General features: G+C 49.0%; 2 protein-coding genes across 6 annotated transcripts in view; one reads left to right on the top strand and one right to left on the bottom strand.

The window, feature by feature from the left end:
• The first annotated feature begins 1578 nt into the window (after positions 1–1578).
• Positions 1579–22682, top strand: part of Rab37 (RAB37, member RAS oncogene family) — a 46719-nt gene continuing 25615 nt past the window's right edge. The window contains exon 1 of the mRNA XM_069993079.1: positions 1579–1650. Within this exon, the coding sequence (XP_069849180.1) occupies positions 1579–1650 (72 nt within the window). The remainder of the gene's footprint in view (positions 1651–22682) is intronic.
• Positions 15354–22682, bottom strand: part of Cd300lf (CD300 molecule like family member f) — a 33779-nt gene continuing 26450 nt past the window's right edge. For 4 of the 5 annotated variants that reach the window (XM_069993071.1, XM_069993072.1, XM_069993074.1 and 1 more), the window contains exons 4-7: positions 21999–22111; positions 20228–20250; positions 19590–19721; positions 15354–19041 (exon numbers count right to left, since the gene is read on the bottom strand). In XM_069993071.1, the coding sequence (XP_069849172.1) occupies positions 18901–19041; positions 19590–19721; positions 20228–20250; positions 21999–22111 (409 nt within the window). In that variant the 3' untranslated portion in view covers positions 15354–18900. Of the gene's footprint in view, positions 19042–19589; positions 19761–20227; positions 20251–21998; positions 22112–22682 lie in introns of all 5 variants that reach the window. The other variant, XM_069993075.1, reaches the window with a different exon arrangement.

Genomic DNA, 22682 nt, shown 5'->3' with positions numbered 1-22682 from the left:
GTATTGGCACATACATTTTTTTAAAAAAAGCACTCATAGATTTGTTCTATATATTTTGTAGATGAGGAAATCCAAGCAATCCCAGAGAAGGTTAATGATTTAGTTAAGACAACTCGGGCAAAAAGAAGCTGAAACCCAGGAGTTAAAATCACTCTGCCTTGATACTGACTACAAAGGGTAGCAAGACTTTCCCTGGGGGGTTAGCACCCACTAAACTCTAGAGTCACCCGGGTGAAGATAGGCCACTTTGGGGTCAGTGTGGCTGAAACATCCAAGAGGGCAAGTCAGAGGAGATACTTGTGCCTCGTGGTTGTTTGGCCGTGTTCTGGGGCTGGACGTGATGGTGGCTGGAGCCAGTGGCAGGGATGCTTCTTCACCTTCTGGCCAATAGGAGGAGAGGCAGGGCAAGTTATACGCTGCAGAAACCTGCACCCCAGTCTCTAACTTCCTCCCACCAAGCCCTGCCCTCCACAGCTTCCACCGCCTCCCAGTAGGCTATTCGCCTGGCTAGGCAGCGCTCCATCTCATCGAGATGAGCCCATGGCTCCCTGGGAGCCACAGTCTCAGCCCCTCTGACTACAGTGTCCAACCTCATCCTTCTTACACGCCCCATGGTGAGGAAACACTGACAATTAAAAGTCTCAGAACAGGGATCCTTGGAGTATACGAGAAGTCACCAGAGCTCCATCTCCTTGCCAGTATAAAGCTCACCTTTATTGAGCCCAAACTACGTACTAGGCACTGTCCCAGGCTCTTGGCACGAATTAACTCGTTCACTCCTCAAAACGACACCCTAAGGCAGGCGCTATTCTTGCTGCTGGAGTGGGTGCTCTTTGATACTTAAGAGCAATCAAGTCACGGGCTGGAGCGTCCACCATGAATAACTTTCAGAGCCAGGAGCTGAAGTCTCGAGTCTATATTCCTTCCCCATCGGCAAGTCCTGGGCCAACGCATCGCACCCTTACGCAACTGGAAAGTGCCCTTAAACCTGGGCGATCCCTCCCTCAGAAAACAGAGTAGAGCAAAACATGGTTGCCGGTCTCAAAGACCTCATGCTCCACATCTGCCGAGTTGCTGCGGGAGACAACCGACCGTCCGGGAACCGAAGGGGGCCGGGAGGAGACCGCCAGCCGTGCTGCGCCGGCAGGAGGGAGCGGGGCGGCGCGGTGGCCCGGCCTCGGCCCCTGAAAGCAAACCAGGAGCCCGGAGATCCCGCAGCCCGGGAGCGGAAACGCACCCGAAGGACCCACGAGGCTCGACTCGCACCCTGGAGTCACAAGACCGACCGGATCGGAGCTCTGCGGCTCCGGAGGGGCGCGGCCAGGCGGCCTCGGGCTTGGCTCCCCGCGCGCCAGCGGAGGAGAGCGGCGGGCTGCGCGCTGGGTGCCGCGCGCGCGCGCCGCAGCCCCGGCCGCGGGGGAGCTGTCCAGCCGCCCGGTGCTGAACCCGGACCCCCCTCCCAGCCTGACCGCAGGCAGCCCGGCCCCAGCCCGGCCCGGGGCCCAGCAGCTTCTAAAAGCAAGCTCTGACGCCGAGCGCTGGGGACAGATCCCGGGAGCAGCCGGCTCCACGCCGGACATGGACCTGCAGAGACCCGACTCCTACCAGTGCGGAGCTGGCCCTGGCTTCCAGGAGCACGTCCTGCACAAGGTAAAAAGACCTCCTCACACCGCCCCCCCCCAGCGAGTTCCCCCCCCACCCCCAAGCTTCCCTGACACTAGCCCGGTGCCTGACCCCGGGCGATCTTTTCTGTGGGCTCCCGTTTACTGCGTGGGCTCTGGGGGAGGGGCTGCTTCCGGAGGGTGGGGTGCCCAGGGCCCCCCTCCCTGCAATAGAACGGCCTGTGGCCCTTTCTCCCTCCCTCCTTCCCCCTTTCTGAACTCTTCTGCAGCCCCCCCCCCCCCCCGCCCCAGCTCCTGGGCTTTCTCTCTCCAGCCCTTGGGCCAGGCTGCTTTCTCTCCCTTTGATGGTGTTTCAGCAGCTCTAGCCCCAGCAGATCTGGTAGTCAGGGTCAAAGACCTGCATTCCTGGCTAACTTGGCTGAACCTGGACACAGAAGAGACAGCAGCAGAGACGAACGATTACATTCAAACCAGACTCCTCTGTGACTCCAAAGAGCAGAGGTCCAGCCATGACTCCCTGGCCGCCATCTAAATGGGCTTGCCTGGGACTGCCTTCCTTCAAGGCTCTCAGGCAACTCAGTTTTCAGCCCCTTTGGGTCCCCTCTGTGGGAAGAAATAGCTGGCTCCCTAAGAAGTACTTCTCAATCCAAATTCACCACTTTGAAGCCACTTATATTTGCCATAAGAACTAGGTCTCCCCGTCCCACACCCTCCTGCTTATATTCCCCCAGTTCCTTGGCTTTTTTTTTTTTATCAGTTTTTTTTTTAGTTCCCTGCAAAGATGTACAAAGATGTACTAGAAGTTTCCATTAACATGTCACTCTGAAAAGTTTATGAGGGCTGGGAATGTGGCTTAGTGGTGCAGTGTTTGCCTCTCATGCATGAAGCCCTGGGTTTGATTCCTCAATCTGGAAGTGGTACTGTGGCTCAAGTGGTAGAGTGCTAGCCTTGAGCAAAAAGAAGCTCAGTGCCCAGGCCCCGAGTTCAAGCCCCAGCACTAACCAAAAAAAAAAAAATGAATGCACATGAACACCAGTGGCTCACACCTGTAATGCTAGCTGCTCAGGAGGCTGAGATCTGAGGATCAAGGTTTGAAGTCAGCCCAAACAGAAAAGTTCATGAGACACTTATATCCAATTAACCAGCAAAAAGCCAGAAGTAGAGGTATGGCTCAATTGGTAGAATGCCAACCTTGAATGACACCCCCAAGCAAGAGTGCAAGGCTCTGAGTTCAAGCCCCAATACTGGCACACACACACACACACACACACACACACACACACACACACACACACACACACACACACACACACTCCTATGAACATACACTTTGAAATAATCTGGTTTGCCCTTTTCTATTTGAGTTCATATTTGAGGAAATTAATGTCCAGAGAGGTGAAATGATCTGCCTAGGAAAACATTCTCTGGTAAACAACAGAGCTGGCACTAAAACCCCTCTCCTTTTCTCTCTACCCTTACTAAACAAAGTATGGTCGAAGGACCAAGTATGACATTACCTGGGAACTTGTGTAGAAGTAGAATCCTGGAAGCCACTGCTTCAGGACTCGATGCTATCCTGGTTATATTTGACACAAATAAGGAAGTGGCTCTGCAGATTTGAATAGTTCATAGTTCTCCTTCTGGGCCTCTGAATCTGCCGGGTCTAGAGAAATTGAAAATTTTGTGACAACTAGGATTCGGGAGGGAGGTGGTTCAAGTGGTAGAGCAACTGCCTTGCAAGATTGAAGCCCTGAGTTTAAACCCCACTACTTCAAAATCAAATTGTGGGCTGGGAAGGTGGCTCAGTGGTAGAGTGCTTGCCTTGCATGCATGAGGCCCTGGGTTCGATTCCTCAGCACCATATAAGCAGAAAAAGTTGGAAGTGGTGCTGTGGCTCAAGTGGTAGAGCACTATCCTTGAGCTGAAGGACAGCACCCAGGCCCACAACCAACAATAAATAAATAAATTGTAACAATGGTTCCAGCCTGTAAGTTTTAGAACCATCATATTTTGAAATAAGCTAGAATAAGATCTGTGTTCTCTAAGCTATGAATCTAGCCCAGTTAAAAAAAACCCACAATTACAAACCAACTACAAAATCATCCTGGTGACTAGATACATGTCTCATTCATTTTATACCACCATACAAAGATATGAGGATTCATTTGGATGGCTTTAAGATTAGGAGGTCAGATTTTTCAAATTATTGATCCAACCCCAGTTACCTACACATGAATATAAGAGGAAGCCCATGAAAACTTTCTCTTCCTTTGGTTTTATTGATAGTCAGGGGGTAAGAACTGGGAGAAGAGAGAGGTGGAAGGGAGAGAGAGAGAGAGAGAGAGAGAGAGAGAGAGAGAGAGAGAGAGAGAGAGAGAGAGAGAGAGAGAGAGAGAGAGAGAGGGAGGGAGGGAGGGAGGGAGGGAGGGAGAGAGGGAGGGAGGGAGGGAGGGAGAAATCTTGTTCCAACAGGACTGAAGACATCCTTAGACTGTGTCCATGGGGTACAATAAATGCTTAGTCTTTGAAATTTGGGCATCTTGAGATCAGGAGTTAATCTTTACGCCTTTTGCGGTACTGGCACAGGTAGGTAGGGGAAATTCTTCTCGGCATGTAGGGCTGACAGCTGCCTCCTAGAATTATTTTATGATTGTGCCTGATTTTTATTGCAATTCTCTTAAACCAGCTTTTATCAAGGAGTACAATATAAAATTTTTTTTGTTAGTCCTGGGGCTTGAACTCTGGGCCTGGGTGCTGTCCCTCAGCTCAAGGCTAGTGCTTTACCACTTGAGCCACAGCTCCACTCCTGGTTTTCTGGTGGCTTATTGGAGATAAGAGTCTCACGGACTTTCCTGCCCAGGCTGGCTTTGAACCATGATCCTCAGATCTCAGCCTCTTGAGTAGCTAGGATTATAGGCTTGAGCCAGTGGTGCCCAGCTCCACATTTTTTAAAATTGTTTTTAAAGGTTGCTATATAGTAGAGTCCAAGATATTTCTGATGATTCATCGATTGGCCGTGAGAAGAGTGCCTTCTCTCCAACATGAGTTGCTAGGAGAGGGAATTTTTTCAAATGATCTTTTATTGAAATGTCACACACAAAACCCCTGAATTCTAGGTGGTCCCTTTGATGAATCTGATCATGAAAGGGACACATTATATAACCAGTACCAAAATGAAGGCATGGAACCTCGCTAGCTCCCCTAAACCCCTTCCATCCTACCTCCCACATCCCTCCCTCTCCACCTCCCCAGAGCTTAGCCATCATAGAGAAAGAACTATCCTTCGGTGCTTTCAAAGAATGGCCAGATTATATGTAGGACAGTGCTAGAAATTTGCCAGAGAAAAATCATTGTGATCTGAGGGAAGAAACTCCAGGTCTGGACTCATTTGGTCTTTGATGTGATTTCGAGTGCTATCTGTGAGCCTGGCTTTTCTAAGTTATAGAAGAGAAACCAGGGGCTGGGAAGGTGACTCAGTGGTAGAGCACTTGCCTTGCATGCATGAGGCCCTGGGTTCGATTCCTCAGCACCACATAAGCAAAAAGAAAAAAAGCCGGAAGTGGCGCTGTGGCTCAAGTGGTAGAGTGCCCAGGCCCAGAGTTCAGGCCCCACAACCGGACCAAAAAAAAAAAAAAAAGAAGAAGAAGAAGAGAAAGCATGTCTGTCTTACTTCCTGAGTGTGGATATTAGACAATAGGATATTGTCTAAAACAAGATTAAGCACTTGCATCATCTCTGTGACACGAGAAGCATCCCATAAAATGCATTCCATAAAAGGCGATTGATTATTAAAGTGCACCACCTAGATTTCAAAGCAAATTCAGTAATTTGCAGTTTTATCTAAACTGACCAAGTTTTATGAGAAGCAGCTTCATATAGAAAAACCTCAGAAACTCTCTCTCTCTCTCTCTCTCTCTCTCTCTCTCTCTCTCTCTCTCTCTCTCTCTCTCTCTTTCTCTCTCTCTCTCTCTCTCTCTCTCACACACACACACACACACACATACGCACACACACATACACTTCAAAGCACAATCCCATGGGAATTAGCTCACACATCCCACCTATGCAAAAAGCATGGTCTCTGCACATAGCCAGTCCTGACTTTCTAATTTGACTGCCTCTTTCCCCAGAGAGGTGGACTATGGAACATAATGAAAGCTCTCATTAAAATTCACCTGCATGGAAATTCGATTTTAAATATATGGATCTTGCCTGGTCCAGTAGCTCATGCCTGTAATCCTAGCTATTCAGGAGACTGAGATCTGAGGATCATGGTTTGAAGCCAGCCTAGGCGGGAAAGTCTGTGAGACTCTTATCTACAATCAACTACCAAAAAGCCAGAAGTAGAGCTGTGGCTCAAGTGGAGGAGTGCCAGCCTTGAATGGAAAGACTACAGGACAGTGCCCATGCCCTGAGCTCAACCCCCTGTACCAGCACAGTGTCTATCTATATACATCTATCTTTCTATATTGACCTATTTTTATCTATAGATAGATGTACATATCTATCTCTATTTCTCTGTATCTATCTAGAACTATCTATCTCTCAATCTCTATAGCTTGAGCTAGCTAGCTACCTAGTTAGAGAGGTAGACAGACAGAGACAGACAGACATCAGATAGATGATGGTCTTGGGATGGTACTTGTACTTTAATTAGTCCCAGGAGTTGGAAACTGACCAGAGGCTCCTGGGAAACTTTTAGGAGACTCTCAGCACCTGGGGTGCATGCTGGGAATTCTCGAGAAGCATTGAGTTCCTCCATCACAGGCTTGGAGTTTTTAAATAGAGTTGCTGTTGCTCTTACGAATCTAAATATTTGATGCAGGTAAATAATTTAAAACATGAACAACTTTGCTGCTGTTTGACTCAGAGATCTCTCAGCCTTGTCTCCAGAAGCACGCAGGACGGGTCAGGTAGGGGCTCCGGAGCAGCCCGTGGGGGGTGCTTTGCTGTGCCAGGTCTGACCCCACACTCTAGGGAAGTAAACAGAGAAGGATGGGCTTTTGGCCCCATGCCAGTGAGTCAAGACAGAGAATTCAAATGCTTACTGCCCACAGGCCAGCCTTGTTTGAAGAAGTCAGAGAAGTACTAATCCAATGTCAGTCTCTCTAGCTTCTTGGAAGTTCCCCCCCACACACACACCGTATAGAAGCTTGCCCCTCATCTAGAAAGACACAGGCTGTCTACCCATTTGTCCAGTGTGTGGTCCTTGTTGGATGAAAAGGAATTAGCAGGAAGATTCGGCCCAAAGGATTCTGTTTTCCAGTGTCTCCACTCCCTCAAAGCTTGCTGTAGCGCCCCCTATAGGTGAGTGGGGATGGAAGCAGGGAATCAGCCACACTCCCTCCAATCCTCTCCTCTCCTCTCCTCTCCTTCATTTCCATTTTCCATTGCTCCCCTGTGATTCCTCCCTCCCTCCATAGTTCACGTGCTTTGTCTATTAACTCGGCAAACACGTACTGAGCAGCTTCGAAGTGGGAGAAGCTGCTGAGAACCGGTGACTCACATCTGTAATCCTAGCTACTTGGGAGGGTGAGATTTGAGGATTGTGATTCAAAGCCAGCCTGGGCAGACAAGTCCATGAAACTCTTATCTCCCTCCAATTAACCACCCAAAAGCTGGAAGCAGAGTTATGACTCAAGTGGTAGAGCACTCTCACCTCAGGAAAAAAAAAAGCTCAAAGACAACATTTATACCCTGAGTTCAAAATCCAGGATAGGTACAGAAGAAAACAAAAATCAAGAAGAACTATGTATAGAACACACACACAAAATTGTCTCTCCTTCAACAAGTGTGTGGCCTTTAAGGCACACGCACACACACACACACACACACACACACACACACACACAAACACACACACCGCTATTTCAACACTGCATACATAATCTCCAACGTGCCTGGAGAAAGACACAAGTAGATGGCGGGTGGAGAGGCCGGGAAGAAGGCATCACTGCCAAGCTCAGTTTGAAATGCCCTTTCTCTCTTATAGCCTCTGATGGCTTTAATCAGCCAGGCAGGATTCCACCAACAGCCAGCGCCCTTCTGCATTAGCTGTCACCACTGAGCCTAGAAAAGCGGCCAAATACAACAGCATTGCTCTTCCCTGATGAAACGATTTCCACAAGGCAAAAAACAAAACCAACCCACAGCGAAAGACCACGCCCCACCCACCGCTCTGTGTTCCTCCACCATTCTTCTTCCATCGGGGCGCTTTTGCCAAGAAAACAACAGCAATGGAACACACATGGTGGCCACGGGGAAATGAGCACCCTGGGGGGGGATAGATTTGACATTCAAATCAAGAGCATCCTCTCCGTTCTTGGTACAGTTCCTTGTTACCTCTCCGGAACCAACTAAAAGCCAAGAAAAGCTAACTGCTTCCCCTGTAATGTTTCCAAATGCTTGTTTTTCTGTCTCGCTTGCTCTGAAAGCGTATGGATAAACAGACTGGCTATGATGTCACTGCCCATCTAGAGTCCCTTGGGACTCCTCGGCCGAGGGGTCAGCCCTGCCCAGTTGCCAGAGCAGGCGCAGCTGGCCTGGGGAGAGGCACTAGCTGGTTTCCTGGGCTACACTTAGCAAGAAATGACGGTGACTCGGTGCAGCACCTCAGATCATTTCCAAACTTCCTCCCTCTGAGCATTTTTCCCCTTTAACTTCAAGTCAGTCCCCGGGGAGGGGGGGGGGACTTTTGCAAGAAAATGTGTGAGACTCGCTAGATTGGGGCATTTGTGAGCTGTGCTGGGGAGAGGCTGTGACTTCCGTCATTTGCAGGAAGGAACTCAGCTCTCTGCTGGAAATAAACAGCCAGAGGTAAGGGCCACACTGGGAAATCGCTGAACTGTTCACTGGAAGTGGCTCTAAACTTGCCCCAACATGTGCTTTGCATCCTTCCTGGACCGTCTCAGGCAAGAGAAAAGTCCCCAGAGAGGCAGGAGAAAATAGAGACCCAGCACACTCTGGTGCTAATGTGAGGGGTGGGCGGGGTCCCAGCCCTGGACCCGCTTCCCCTCCACCAATGAGACTGGGCCAAGTGACAGCACTGCACGATCCCACCAATCAGACCCCGCCAGAACATAACTGCTCCAGAAAACAGCAAGAACCGTGGGATTCCAGCAAACGCTGAAAACAATGAAATGAGCAGGGCTAAAGAATTCCCTAAGCCGGGTGCCGGTGGCTCATGCCTATAATCCTAGCTACTCAAGAAGCTGAGATCTGACGATGGCACTTCAAAGCCAGCCCAGGCAGGAAAGTCTGTGAGACTGTTATCTCCAATGAACCATCAGAAAACCAGAAGTGGCTCTGTGGCTTAAGTGGCAGAGTGCTAGCTTTAAGCTGAAGAGCTGAGGGACAGCACCTAGGCCCAGAGTTCAAGTCCCATGACCACCAACAAAAAAAAAAAAAAAAAGAAAGAATTCCCCTAGCCCCTGGTTCCCTATTTCTCTATCCTTCATGTTCCTTTCCCTTATTTACGTGTCTGATTATCAGGGTTTTTACCCATCAGCTTAAGCATGTTATTTGATAAGCACTAGTGTGCTTCTAGCTGTCTTGAATCAGGTCATAGTTTTTGCTTTGTGGTCCTTTGCCCCCAGTCACCCTCCCCACCCCACCCCACTCACACACTACACACACACATCTCACATAGCTAGGCCTGCTGATAATGTGTTCTTGTTCTTTGTCTTTCCTTATCTTTTGTTATAGGACTTTTCTTAAAATTTATTGCTATTACAGAGGTGATGTACAGAGGGGTTATGTTTATATGAGTCAGGAAATAAGCTCATTTCCTTTCGTAGTGTCATCTGTTCCCTCGTTCTCTCCCATTCCCTCCCTCTCATCACCACTCTGGAATTGTATGGTTCACTTTCATCAATGTCCAGTGAGCTCCACTGTGGACATATGAGTCTAACAGATTTTCTTGCCCAAGCTGGCTTTGAACCATGATCCTCAGATCTCAGCCTCCTGAGTAGCTAGGATTACAGGTGTGAGCCACAGGCACCTGGCTAGCAACTCTATTTTGATCTCATGTTACAGGTGAGCAAGTGGGGGCACTGTCATAAGAACAGATCCAAGGGGCTGGGAAGGTGGCTCAGTGGTAGAGTGCTTGCCTTGCATGTATGAGGCCCTGGGTTCCATTCCTCAGCACCACATAAACAGAAAAAGCCAGAAGTGAGGCTATGGCTCAACTGGTAGAGCACTAGCCTTGAGCTGAAGAGCTGTGGGACAGCGCCCAGGCCCAGAGAGTTCAGGCCCTGGGACTGACAAAAAAACAAAACAAAAACAGATCTAAGCACAATGGAACTAGAGAGAGGCAGGTGCAGGAGATAGAGGAGGGTCACAGTTTGTCATTGCTCGAGGGGTAGAGAACCTTTTCTCCTCCAAGGGCCATTTGGATACTACAACATCATTCACAAACCAACACAGAGCTGGGAGCTGGTATCTCATACTTACCATCTTAGCTGTGCAGGAGGCTGAAAGATGAGGATTGAGGTTCAAAGCCAGCTCAGACAGATAAATCCAAGAGACTCATCTCCAATTAACCAGCCAAAAAACTAGAAGTAGAGTTGTGGCTCAAATGGTAAAACATCAGCCTTAAGCAAAAAAGCCAAGGGAGAGCAGAAGGCCCTGAGTTCAAGCCTAGGTACTGGACACACACACACACACACACACACACACACACACACACACACACACACACACACACACACACACACACACACACACACACACACACACACACACACACACACACGGACTCAGGAAGTTTTGTAGTCTTTAGCTCACTCACCCAAGATTAGCCCCAACTTTCCAGGCAGGCTTATCAAGACTCATGTATTGTTCTAAATACTAAGCCACTTTACAATCAAGGGATTGTTTGTTAAGCATGAAATCTAGGGGGATTGAGACTTGGAGGGTTCCGTGTGCCATGTTATCAGGCTGATATGGTTTGGCTTTGAACAGCAATCCTCAGACCTCAGCCTCCTGAATAGTTAGGATTAGCATCAGCCACTGGCTCCATTTCTTGTGATCCTCTAAAGATACTAGGCTCACTCTCTGTCTTTAAATATTCTTTCTTCTGGCTTGGCTTGACTCATAGATAGGCCACTCTGTATGGGGTCACATGACCACCAGCAGCTCCAGGATCACAACCTCATACCAACCAGTTTCAACCAAACACTGAAATGGTCACATGCCCACCCTGAACCAATCACAAGCGGGACTGAAATGGTCACATGTTCACCCGTGAACCAGTCCATATAGCCAGTAGATAGATCAAGATAAATGGCTTAACCTTGAATCACATTCTGAAGGCTGAGTCGATCCCACTGCCGTCCTGAGGACCAAGACCTGAGAAAGGGTCAATTCCAAGGAAAATGGGGTAAGCTTTAAGCTGGTCAGGCAAAAGCCAACTGAATCTCTAGGACAATCCTCCGTTACACTGGGTCTCCCAATTTTTAAATCTTCAATAAAAGAAAAAGAAATGAAATGAATTCCTCTGACACAGGTGTCAGACATGTGTTGTTGTGTAAGACTTAATAACTGGACCGAAGAAGTAGCTCAAGTGGTAGATACTGGCCCAGCAAGGGTGAGGCCCTGGGTTCCATCCCAGTACCACAAATAAAGACTGAATTACTGGACTTGGGTTATTAGGACTTAGCAAATGCACTGATATTACGCCCTATAAAATGAGTGGGTCACCAGAGCTAGGAATTGAGCCTTACCCTGCAGCTGGGTGGAGGAAGCAGATGGGCCAGCTGTGAGGGAAGATGGCAATTTGGGGACATGAAATGAGTATTCAGAAAGCAGAGTTCAGACTGTAATGAAGGGACCATGTTCCTCTCTTTGGGACTAGAGGGAGCTGGTGTGGAGATGCCTGGATTTTTCCAGTCAGGAATCAGGGCAGGAGCAGCCTAGAGCCATATGGAGCAGAGGCTAGGTAAGACTTTAGATTGCCTTCCAAATAAGGTCAGCTTCCTGGACATGCAACCTATTCAGTCACACAGACACCTACAAACACCTGGCTTGATACTCTACAGCCACCATCTTGAAAGTATTGGTTATTTTTGTGCAGAAAACCTGTTCTGCTTTAGTTCTTGGCCCTACAAATGCTATCACTGTTCCTGCTGTTAGATTTTAAGGTCCTGAAAGTTTCCAGCTTTGTGTGGTCATTCTGGGCTGCTCTCTTGGGTGTATCCACCTGTCATGGGCCTCACCCCATGCCTGATTTGAGACGTTCTAAGTAGCCAGGGAGTGGTCATCTTGGGTCAAAGTGGTACAAAGGTGGGCAGATCTGCTCCCCCAGGACTAATGGTGCCAACTGTGGTGTCAACAGAACAATGGGTCTGGGCAACAAGAATTGTGGTGTGGCCCTGGGCGCTGGTGGCTCACGCCTGTAATCCTAGCTACTTAGAAGGACTGTGGTTCGAAGCCAGCCTGGGTAGACAAATCTGAGACTCTTATTCTGGTTAACTGGCAAAAAGGCAAAAGTGGAGGTGTAGTTCAAGTGGTAGAGCACCAGCTTTGAGCAAAAGAGAGTTCAAGGGGCTGGGAAGGTGGCTCAGTGGTAGAGTGCTTGCCTTGCATGCATGAGGCCCTGGGTTCGATTCCTCAGCACCACATAAGCTAAAAGAAAAAAAAAGCCGGAAGTGGTGCTGTGGCTCAAGTGGTAGAGCACTAGCCTTGAGCTGAAGAGCTGAGGGACAGCACTCAGGCCCAGAGTTCAGGCCCCACGACCGGACCCAAAAAAAAAACCAAAAAGAGAGTTCAAGGCCTTGAGCTCAAGCTCCACTACCAGGAAAAACAACAAAAACCCAGCCTCTCCTGGGGTCTGTGTGAGGAGCTCCTGGTACCACCAGTACCATAGAGAGTTGGGATCTGAGTGAGAGGTTGCTCTGTTACGCTGAAGACATAACCTGTGGGTTCTGCGGAACTTCTGGTTATGCAGAAATTTCCCCATGTCCCATGTTCCAGTTTACTTGTGGTCAACTGTGGTCTGGAGATATCGGACAGTGAGGAACTAAGCTATTTTGAGGGGGAAGGAGGAGTGAATTCACATAACTTTTATCCCACTCTATCGTTATAATTGTTCCATTTTGTTATTAGTTGTTGCTAATCTCTTCTTTGTCTAACGTATCCACTAAACTGTATCAGAATCATGTATGTTTCAAAAACAAACTTGTATCTCCAGTTCGAGACTATCCACAGCTTCAAGCAGCCTCTAGGGGTCTTGGAGCGTGTCTCTCTTAGGCCAGGAAAAACTATTGAGCCCCATTTTGGAGAGGAGCAAATGGGCCCTCAAAGATAGCGACAATCTCTGAATGACTCTGAATGACTCAAAAAGTGACTCAAAAAGTAAGACATAGAGTTCCAGAACTGGCGGCTGGTGGCTCTGGTGCCTATAATCCTAGCTCTGTAGGAGGCTGAGAGCTGAGAATCACAGGCAAGAAAGCCCATGAGACTTTGGCCTCTAATTAACTACCAAAAAGCTGGAAGTGGAACTGGGGCTTCATTGGTAAAGTGCTAGCCTTGAGTGAAAAGGCTAAGGGGCAGTGCCTAGGCCCTGAGTTCAAGTCCTAGTATTAGCACACACACACACACACACACACACACACACACACACACACACACACACACACATAAAGACAGGGCTAGGAATGTGGCTTAGTGGTAGAGTGCTTGCCTAGCATGCATGAAGCCTTGGGTTCCATTCCTCAGTATCACATACACAGAAAAAGCTACGAGGCGCTGTGGCTCAAGTGGTAGAGTGCTAGCCTTGAACAAAAGAAGCCCAGGGACAGTGCCCAGGCCCTGAGTTCAAGCTCCAGGACCGGCAAAATAAATAAACCCTGGCACACCCTTCCGACATCCCCAGGGGGCCTAGGGGCAGGATGGCCTGGACTGGAAGATCTTGTCCCTGACCACTGGAATGCTAGTTTTGCCCTGGTGACAACTTCAGCCTGAGCCAGGAACAAACACTGAGGCAGAATCCATGGCAATGGGGAGCACTCATTCACAGAGCAGATTCGGGGCTCTGCCTCCAGCGCCAGGCGTGTAAAACAGGCCCAAGTGCCATGAGTCACTGGTAATTGGGTCTCAGGGTGGAGGGGCCAAGCAACAGGATCCCTTAGGGACCGGCTGCCACCGAAACCCAGCTGCTGGATAATGAACTGAAGAAAGCAAGCCAAGAGTCACAGGCATCAAAGCCCCTGTGGCGTGGAATTCCCTCCATGCTACCTCTGCTCTCTCTCATGTCCTACTGTGCCTTACGATGAAATACTCCAGACTTGTCTGGTGGCTCACGCCTGTAATCCCAATTCCTTGGGAGGTTGAGATCTGAGGATCCCAGTTCGAAGGCAGTCTGAGCAGAAAAGTCCATGAGACTCTTATCTCCAATGAACCACCAACAAGCCAGAAATGGAGCTGCAGCTTGGGTGGCAGAGTGCCAAGCTTGAGGGAAAAAGCTAAGGGACAGTACTCCGTCTCTGAGTTCAAGCCCCACCCCCACCCCCACAGAAATTCTCCACCTCCCTTGCCACCCACCAGACGGCAGGACATTTCCCTGCAAGGACATAAAGGCCTCTGGGGCCTAGGCCTTCTGCTTTTGTGGCTTATTGTTCATTTTGCAAAATCTGTGTGATGTTTCAAAGTGAGTCTGCCATTTGGACTCTGCTACTCCTCCAATGAGCAGAGCCGGCAGGCGCTGGGCCCCGGGCTTAGACCAGCAGAGCTGAGAGCTACGGCTCCATGGTCTCCGCACCCTTGAGAGAGGACACTTCTTGTGGGAAAGGTCAGATGGCTGCTCTCTGAGCAGGCAAAGCAATCACCAGATCCTGCACAACACACAGGCCCAGTTGACTGCTTGCTCCTGCTTTCACTGAGGGCAACAAATGATATGAAAATAAGAGCTACAAAGCTAGGCACTGGTGTTCCCGCCTGTAATCCTAGCTACTCAGGAGGCTGAGACTTGGAAGATTAAGATTCAAAGCCAGCCCAGGAAGTTAAGTCCATGAGATCTTTTTCTCTGGTTAATTACCAAAAAGTGGACTGCAGGGTTCCGAGTTCAAGCTCCAGTATCAGCACTAAAAAAAAAAAAAAACAAGTGTATCTCGAAGTTAATACCAGTCACATAATTCTTCAAAGAAGACAGTCTCACCCCTCCAATTTTTATCAAGTGGAATCTTTAAATATTAATAATTCAAAAAGCCAAAGGAGGGAAACTCCAGCAGCTTTAGATAGACTATAAATAATGAGACACTCGATGAGCGCTGAGCCATTCAGTAGCCTGGAGCTGATTGTTACAAAATGTACTTTCCTGGAACCTAGACAGCAGGCTGGCAAATGCCACAACCCACTCAGCCCCAAGGAAGCATATCTGCATTCTCTTTCTGGTACTAAAGGACTGACGGACCACCTAAAAGCTGCCTTAGCAAAGCCTTCTGTCGGCAGCCGGATATGGCTGAGACAAAAGCCCAGTTTCTTTTTCAATTTCTTACTTGTGTTTCCCTCTTTTGCACACCCCCCCGTACCACCCACCACTTCTTCCCTAGCATTCTCCACGCCCTAATGTAAACTTGAACAAAGCAGGCTGGAATATATATATCATCATAACCCAATAGAAAGTCGAGTGACTTGGCTCACGCCTGTAATCCTAGCTACTCAGGAGGCTGAGATCTGAGGATCACAGTTCCAAGGTAGCTGGATTAGACAAGTCCAAAAGACTCTTCTCTTCAATTAACCACACACACACACACACACACACACACACACACACACACACTAAATAAATAAATAAAATAAAATAAAATACAACATCAACAACAAAAAAACCCACAGAAATGGAGTCATGGTTCAAGTAATAGAGTGCCAGCCTTGAACAAATATGCTAAGAGACAGTACCCAGGCTCTGTATTCAAACCCCATAACCAACCAATTCTCCTTTGCCCCCGCCCCAAAAAAGAAGAAGCAGAATAGACTAGTTTTTTTTTTTTTTTGGTCGATCATGGGGCTTGAACTCTGGGCCTGGGCACTGTCCCTGCACTCTTCAGCATAAGGCAAGTGCTCTACCACTTGAGCCACAGTGCTACTTCTGGTTTTCTAGTGGTTTATTGGAGATAAGAGTCTCACAGACTTTCCTGCCTAGGCTGGCTTTGAACTGTGATCCTCAGATCTCAGCCTCCTGAGTAGTTAGGATGACAGGCATGAGCCACCGGCGCCCAGCTTAGACCAGTCTTTCTAAACTCTTCAGCTTTGCCATGCTGCCAGAACCTTCCACTTTTAATTCATATTCAGTGTCTAGTTAAGGCAGAAGCTGCCCAAGTCCTCCAGCCAAACCAAACCAAGCTAAATTCTAGTCTTCTGTGTGTTTGCAGATTTTCATCAAGAGTTTTGTGATATTCATGAGAGTCTATATCATGTAGTAAAGATGAATTCCTGGTTACCCAAATGAACATATTCCCGTACACCCTGTTAGGTGCAGACTGTGAAACTCAAAAATAAGGCCACTAGTAGCTAAAATGGCACTGATGCTCTGGCCTGAGGCCTTAGAACTTTTGTTCTTATACTTTAGCTCAACATAAATTTGCTCTCAGGCTGGGAATGTGGCTTATTGGTAGAGGGCCTGCCTAGCACGCATGAAACCCTCGGTTCAATTCCTCAGTACCACATAAACAGAAAAGCTGGAAGTGGTGCTATGGTTCAAGTGGTAGAGTGCTAGCCTTGAGCAAAAGAAGCTCAGGGACAGTGCCCAGCACTGGCAAAAAAATTTTTTTTGTTCTGCTTTGAATGTTTCCATTTAAAGATCTCTCTACAGACACTTGTTGCTCTGTAAATCTTAAGACAAACTGGATTAAAAGCAGTCACTCTGGCCTGCTCTAATTCTTGAGTACTAGCTCAAGAATGAATAGTCAAGCACCTTGGGCTCTGTGAACTCACTCCCTTGGGCTGGAAAAGCTAAAAGCTCTTAAAATTCCAGGAAACAGGACAGACACTGGTGGCTCAAGCCTAGAATCCTAGCTACTCAGGAGACTTGAGATCTGAGGACTAAAGTTCAAAGCCAGATTAAGCAGAAAAGATTGTGAGAGTCTTATCTCCAATTAACCAGAAAAAAAGCCAGAATTGCAAGTGTGGCTTAAGTGGTAGAATAACAACCTTAAATGAAAAAGCCAATTGAGAGTCTGAGGCTCAGAGTTCAAGTCCCAGTACTGGCACACACACAAAGGAAACATCCAGGGACTCATCTCTGGAGCAGGAGACACAGCCATCCACCACCAAAGCTATTTGTTCCAGATGGGTTTGGAGTATGCACAGCTGTAACCAAGCCCCAGAACATGCTGATCATGGCCAGCTAAATACTTCCACACCTGCTGGGTCACTGGCCTAGCTTGCAACTCCTTCCCTAGGTATCCAAATTTGATGTCACTCCCTGAACCCACCAAAATCAACCCAAGAAAAGCACTGGGGCTCTCTCCCATCTCCGTGTGTCATGACTCCTCACCTTTCCCTGGCTTTTCAAGAGAGGAGGAAGAGATGCCTCCTTGGAATGCTTCTGAGAAATCCATCTAAGAAATCCCCTAGAGTCAGGCACCGGTGACTCACACCTGTAATCCTAGCCACTCGGAGGCTGAGATCTGAGGGTAAAGGATTGAAGCCAGTCCAGGCAGGAAAGAGTCCTTGAGACTCTTATCTCCAATTAACCAAAAAACCAGAGGTGGTGCTTGGCTCAAGTGGTAGAGTGCTCTCCTTGAGCTGAAGGGCTCTGCCCAGGCCCAGAGTTCAAACCTCACAACTGACCAAGAAAAAAAAAGAAAAGAAATTCCCTAGTGTATTTGGCCCACACCTCTTCCTAATGTGATGGATGCTGTTGTTCTTGCTCATGAAGTTTGCCCTGCATGCCCAATTCTGAATCGCTTATGTTATTTATTCATTTGAGTCAACAAATAACCATTCAAAAACTCACCATGTGCCTGCCACTAACTAGGCTGTGAGTTCTAATACAGAGCACACACACACACACACACACACACACACACACACACACACACACACACACACACACACACACACACACCATCCTTCTTTAAGCAGAACAAGGTAATAACCCAGGCTCCAGACCCTATAGTCAAATGCCTGGTTTAAATTCTACCTTATCAGCATTTGAGCTGTATAACTTGGTGTTAGTGGCTGAGTCTCTCTATACCTTCATCTGTGAGACAGGGCAATAACAGAAGCACCTTAGCAAGTGTTAAATTCGTTACTAAATGTGAAGCATTTAGGGAAAGGCCTCTGCCACATACCATCTTATTGCCACTGTAACAAATTATCAGAAACTTATGTAGTGGCTCAATGTACAACAAGACAAATTTGTTTTCCACATTTCTGGAGGTCAGAGGTACAAAGTAAGTTCCACTAAGCTCAACCCATGCTGTGTCCGTGGGGAAGTTGCTCTTCCAGGTTCCAGGAGAGAATCTATTATTTGCCTTAAATCTCTGAGGGCCGCAGCATTCCTTGGCTTCTAGCCCCATCACTCCAACTTCACTTCCTTCATCAGACTGCCTTCTCCCCTTTTGGCTTTCTCACATCCTTCTTAGAAAGACTTTCATAATTATATTTTGAGCCCCTTAGATAATCTAGAATAATCTCCCCATCTCAAAAAATCCTAAATTAAGCCAAGTGCCAGTGGTTCACACTTGTAATCCAAACTAATCAGCAGGCTAAGATCTGGGGATCACAGTTCAAAGCCAACATGGTAGAAAAATCCATGAGACTCTTTTCTCCAATTTACCAGCAAAAGCCAGAAGCAGGGGTGTAGCTCAAATGGTAAAGTGACATCCTTAAGCCAAAAAAAAAGCCAAGCAAGAGTTCGAGGCCCTGAGTTTAAGCTACAATACCAACACACACACACACACACACACACACACACACACACACGCACGCACATGCACACAACCATAACAGAATCCCATGTACAACATGGCTTCTGCATTACAAGGCAGATTCTAGGAGCAGATATCTTTGGGGATATTGCATATGGTAAGCAATAAATAAAGGTTAACTACTCTTAATATCATTATCACCATTACAATTCCCATGGCATTCCCAGAGTGTGCCCTCAGCCTCTTCCCAAGCCTGGGGGAGGAGGGACAGGGATGGGGAACTGTGATGGTTGATCCCAGAGTCTCAAGCACCAGTTGGACTTGCTTGGGGCCAGGTATAGAAAGCAGACGAACAGGAACATGCTCGCAGACATTGTCCAGGTCCAGGAGAAGGCTGTAAGCAGAAGCTAGGGCCACCTGACGCTGCTGTATTCCGTGGTCGTCTCGGGGCCAGTGCCGGGAATATGGGTGTTGCTGTAGGTTGGCTCCTGATGCAAAGCATCCAAAGACAGAGAGGCGTAGGAAACCTCCGTCTTGGGAAGGGGAGCCTGTGAGAGAGACAGTCATGGCATCAGAGCAGCTGGAGGGAGGCTGGGGCTGTACAAGAGTCCTGGGTGGAGGCAGGTGGGACTGGAGACTCCTGAGCCCTCCGGCTGCCTTCCCTCCACTCCAGGCCCCTCTGGCTGCCTCCCTTCCATTCCAGACCCCTCCGCTGCCTTCCCTCCGCTCTGCCAGCCTCCCCTCGCCAGCATCAGGCCCAGTACAAAGCTTGGGTTGCCTCTGCCTGAAGACAACCATTCTTGGCGGGATCCCGAGCCCCACTCAGCTGGACTGCATTTTCTTTTCCCCCCTTCTCAGCTCCATACAATACCCCATTAGGTGGGTGATCCTGACTCCCCAGCATTGAGAGGTGGCATGGAGAAACCTCTAGAACCTTTGTGAGGCTCCTTGGGCAAGTTTTGCAATCACTGTGGCTCTGCCCAGGGCCCACGCTCCTTCAGCGGGGGCCCAGGGGCAGGAGGAAGCCCATCCTCAAAGCAGGGCCATCAGCATGTCTGCCCTCCTGGGTCCCCAGCAGCCCCCACGAAGGACACACCATGGTGACATATTCCACTTCCTCCTGGCCAGCGGAAGAAGGCTTGATGGAGGCCTTGTGCTGGGACGAACTGGAGGAGGCTCCTGGCTGGTGCAGGGACAGGTTTGCGTAGCAGAGTTCATCTTCCTGAGGCTGCAAAGGGGGGTGCAGGCTGGGGGTGACCGCATCAGCCTGTGGGTCCAGGTTCTCCTTCCAGGGAGAGATAGGAGCCTCTCTGCTTCCCTGTGACCCCAGCTCTAGTCCTCCCTCCCCGCTCCCAATACCTGGGCCTCCTTCTCTCTGGCTGCTTCTAGGCCCTCCTTCCTCCCAGACTCTACAGAGGCTACAAGTTCAGGGGCTGGGAATGTAGCTTAGTGGTAGACTGCTTGCCTGGTATACATGAGGCTCTGGGTTTGATTCCTTGGTACCACATAAACAAACAAATTAATATTTTTTTTTTAAAGAGCTCAGGGACAGTACCAGGCCCTGAGTTCAAGCCCCACAACAACCAAAAAAGAAAGCCATGAATTCATAGATCACTTTGGCTCCTAGTGATAGGACACATTCAGGCGCTGGGGGCCTGGGAGGTAGAAGTCAAGGGAGAGGGAGAGGAGCCGAGGCCGTGTGCTCTCTCTGGTTCCATCCTGGGCCTCTTTTACCTTCTCCGCGGATGGCTCGGCCGCTGAAAGACAGAAGCAATGGAGAATTAGGCAACCCGTCCTTAGGACTAGCAGCGAGGTCCTCACATACAACCGGGTGAACATGAGTGCCAGACTCCAAGTCACACGACCCGGCTCTAATTCTGAGCCCTCCTAGGACTCACTCCATGACATCCCTTGTGTCATTTCTCTGAGCTGCTGTTTTCTCTCCCTGAAAAAAAGGGGAGACCTCAGCCTACCGGGTCCCCACTTCACAGAGCTCAGCTGAATGGTGGCCCTGACAACCACTGGCAACGCTGGGGTTAAGTCTCTCTGAAAATTCCCAGGCTCCGTAGTCCTGCCTGGGCCTCCATGTTTCCCCAGAGGTCATCTCAAGGTCATGCCTGCATTCTACAGCCACCAGGTTGTCCGATCTCTCCTCCTGTGGCACATGCTTTTGTCTGACCCCTTGGCTTTAGTTCCCTGGGATCTATCATCTTCAGCAGGGCTTGGCTGGTCCTGGGCCTCGCTTGCATCTGGATGCTTGGCCCTGCCTGACTCGTGACAGTCAGAAGCAGTTTGTCCTCCACTGCCCCACCCCCCCACCCCTGCCCCGAGGGAAGTGCACAGGCTGCATTAGCACAGGTGGACAGGTTTTCAGGAGGTTACTGACTCCTGTATTTCTTCCTGCCCTTGGCCCTCCCTCTCTGCTTGCACCCCTACTTCCCTGCTTTGGAGACAAAAGAATCAAAAGGTGGTCTCTCCTGTTTGTTTGTTTGTTTTTAATTTCAAATGTCTAGACAACAAGGATCATGGGAAATACTTAGGTCATGGTCAACACATTTGGAAGAAAATGTGATGAATAAGAGTCAGGTTTGCTGAGCGTTGGTGGCTCACACCTGTAATCCTAGCTACTCAGGAGGCTGAGATCTGAGGATCACAGTTTGAAGCCAGCCTGAGCAGGAAAATCTGTGAGACTCTTATCTCCAATTAATCACCAAAAAGCTAGAAGTAGAGCTTTGGCTCAAGTGGTAGAGTACCAGCTTGAGCATAAAAGCTAAGGGAAAGCACCTAGGCCTGAGCTCAAGCCCCAGGATTGGCACACACATACACACAGAGTCAGATTCAAGCTGGGCATGGTGGCGAACCCCTATAATCCCAGCACCTGAGAGGTTGAGGCAAAAGGATTGGGAGTTCAAGATCAGGTTGGGCTACCTAGTGAGTTCAAGACCAGCCTAGGTGTCAGGCTCCCTCCTCTCCGCCCAGACTGAAAGACTCCAGCGGTTATGAGAGAGGTCTTGATAAGAGCTCAGGTCCTAGGCATTCTGAGAAGAGAAAGGGCACAGCTACATGAGAATGTGGAAGTGAAGCCAGACAGGAAAAGGGCTTGCGAAAGCCAGACCTCCTGATCTCTGGCCCAAAGCTCTGAGCGAGTTTGCTCTTCCTTGAAAAGCAATGTCACAAGGTACAAGTAGATTCACCTGGGAAAAAGGGCTGGTGACCTGGGAAGGGTGTCAGAAAGGGTCTTCACGCCCTGACTAATGAGACCTAGAGGCTTGTGTCATGTGTACATGAATGTATCATGTGAGCTTGCATGTGTGTATACTGTGTACATAGTATAAGGCTCACCCACCAGCCCAGACCACCCCTACCCCGGCCCCTGGCCCAGCCCCCTGGACCGCCCTCTACTGGTGGCTTGTGGAATGGCACTCCTTCCAAGGTAAGTCCTTGGGCCTGTTAGTGCGTGATCAGCCCCGCTTCTCCCCGCACCCAGCCAGCCAGGTCCTCTCACCTTTCTTCTGTCGCTTCATTTTCATCCAAGCCAAGACTGCGGCTGCCACCAAGAGAAGCAGCAAGGCAGCAAAGATGACTGGGAGAAGGATGCTGACTTCTATGACTCTATGCCTAGGAAGGACAGAGGAGGCCCTGTGCACCAGGCGCTCCTTCCGCTGCAAGCCCAAGCCGGCCCCTCAGAGCCCATCGCACTGTGGGCTACAGCTGGGGAATCTTTGTACCTGGACACTCTCAAAGATGGTTTTGAAAATAGGAGAGGAAGGTTCCCGAAGGAAGTTCCCATGTATCTGGAAGCCTAACAGAAATTTTATGATGAACAGGATCCTAACAGGCTTCCGCTCCCCCCTCTCTTTTTGCCAGTCCTGGGGCTTGAACTCAGGGCCCGGGCACTGTCCCTGAGCTTCTTCTGCTCAAGGTTAGCATTCTACCTTGAGTCACAGCACCACTTCTGGCTTTTGCTGTGTATGTGATACTGAGGAATCGAACCCAGGGCTTCATACATGCTAGGCAAGCACTCTACCACTAAGCCACCTTCCCAGCCCTGGTTTTTCTGTTTCTAAACTTTCCCTCTCTACTGGGTTTAACAACATGCCCTAGTTGGGTACCAATGCACATGACTATAATCCTAGCTGCTCAAGAGGCTGAAATCTGAAGATCATGGCTAAAAGTCAATCCAGGAAGG

Source organism: Dipodomys merriami, unplaced genomic scaffold (assembly GCF_024711535.1).
Source record: "Dipodomys merriami isolate MVZ:Mamm:240054 unplaced genomic scaffold, mDipMer1.0.p SCAF_42, whole genome shotgun sequence".
Taxonomy (NCBI): domain Eukaryota; kingdom Metazoa; phylum Chordata; class Mammalia; order Rodentia; family Heteromyidae; genus Dipodomys; species Dipodomys merriami.
Note: the sequence above shows the minus strand (reverse complement) of the source record. Positions and strands in the feature narration are given on the sequence as shown.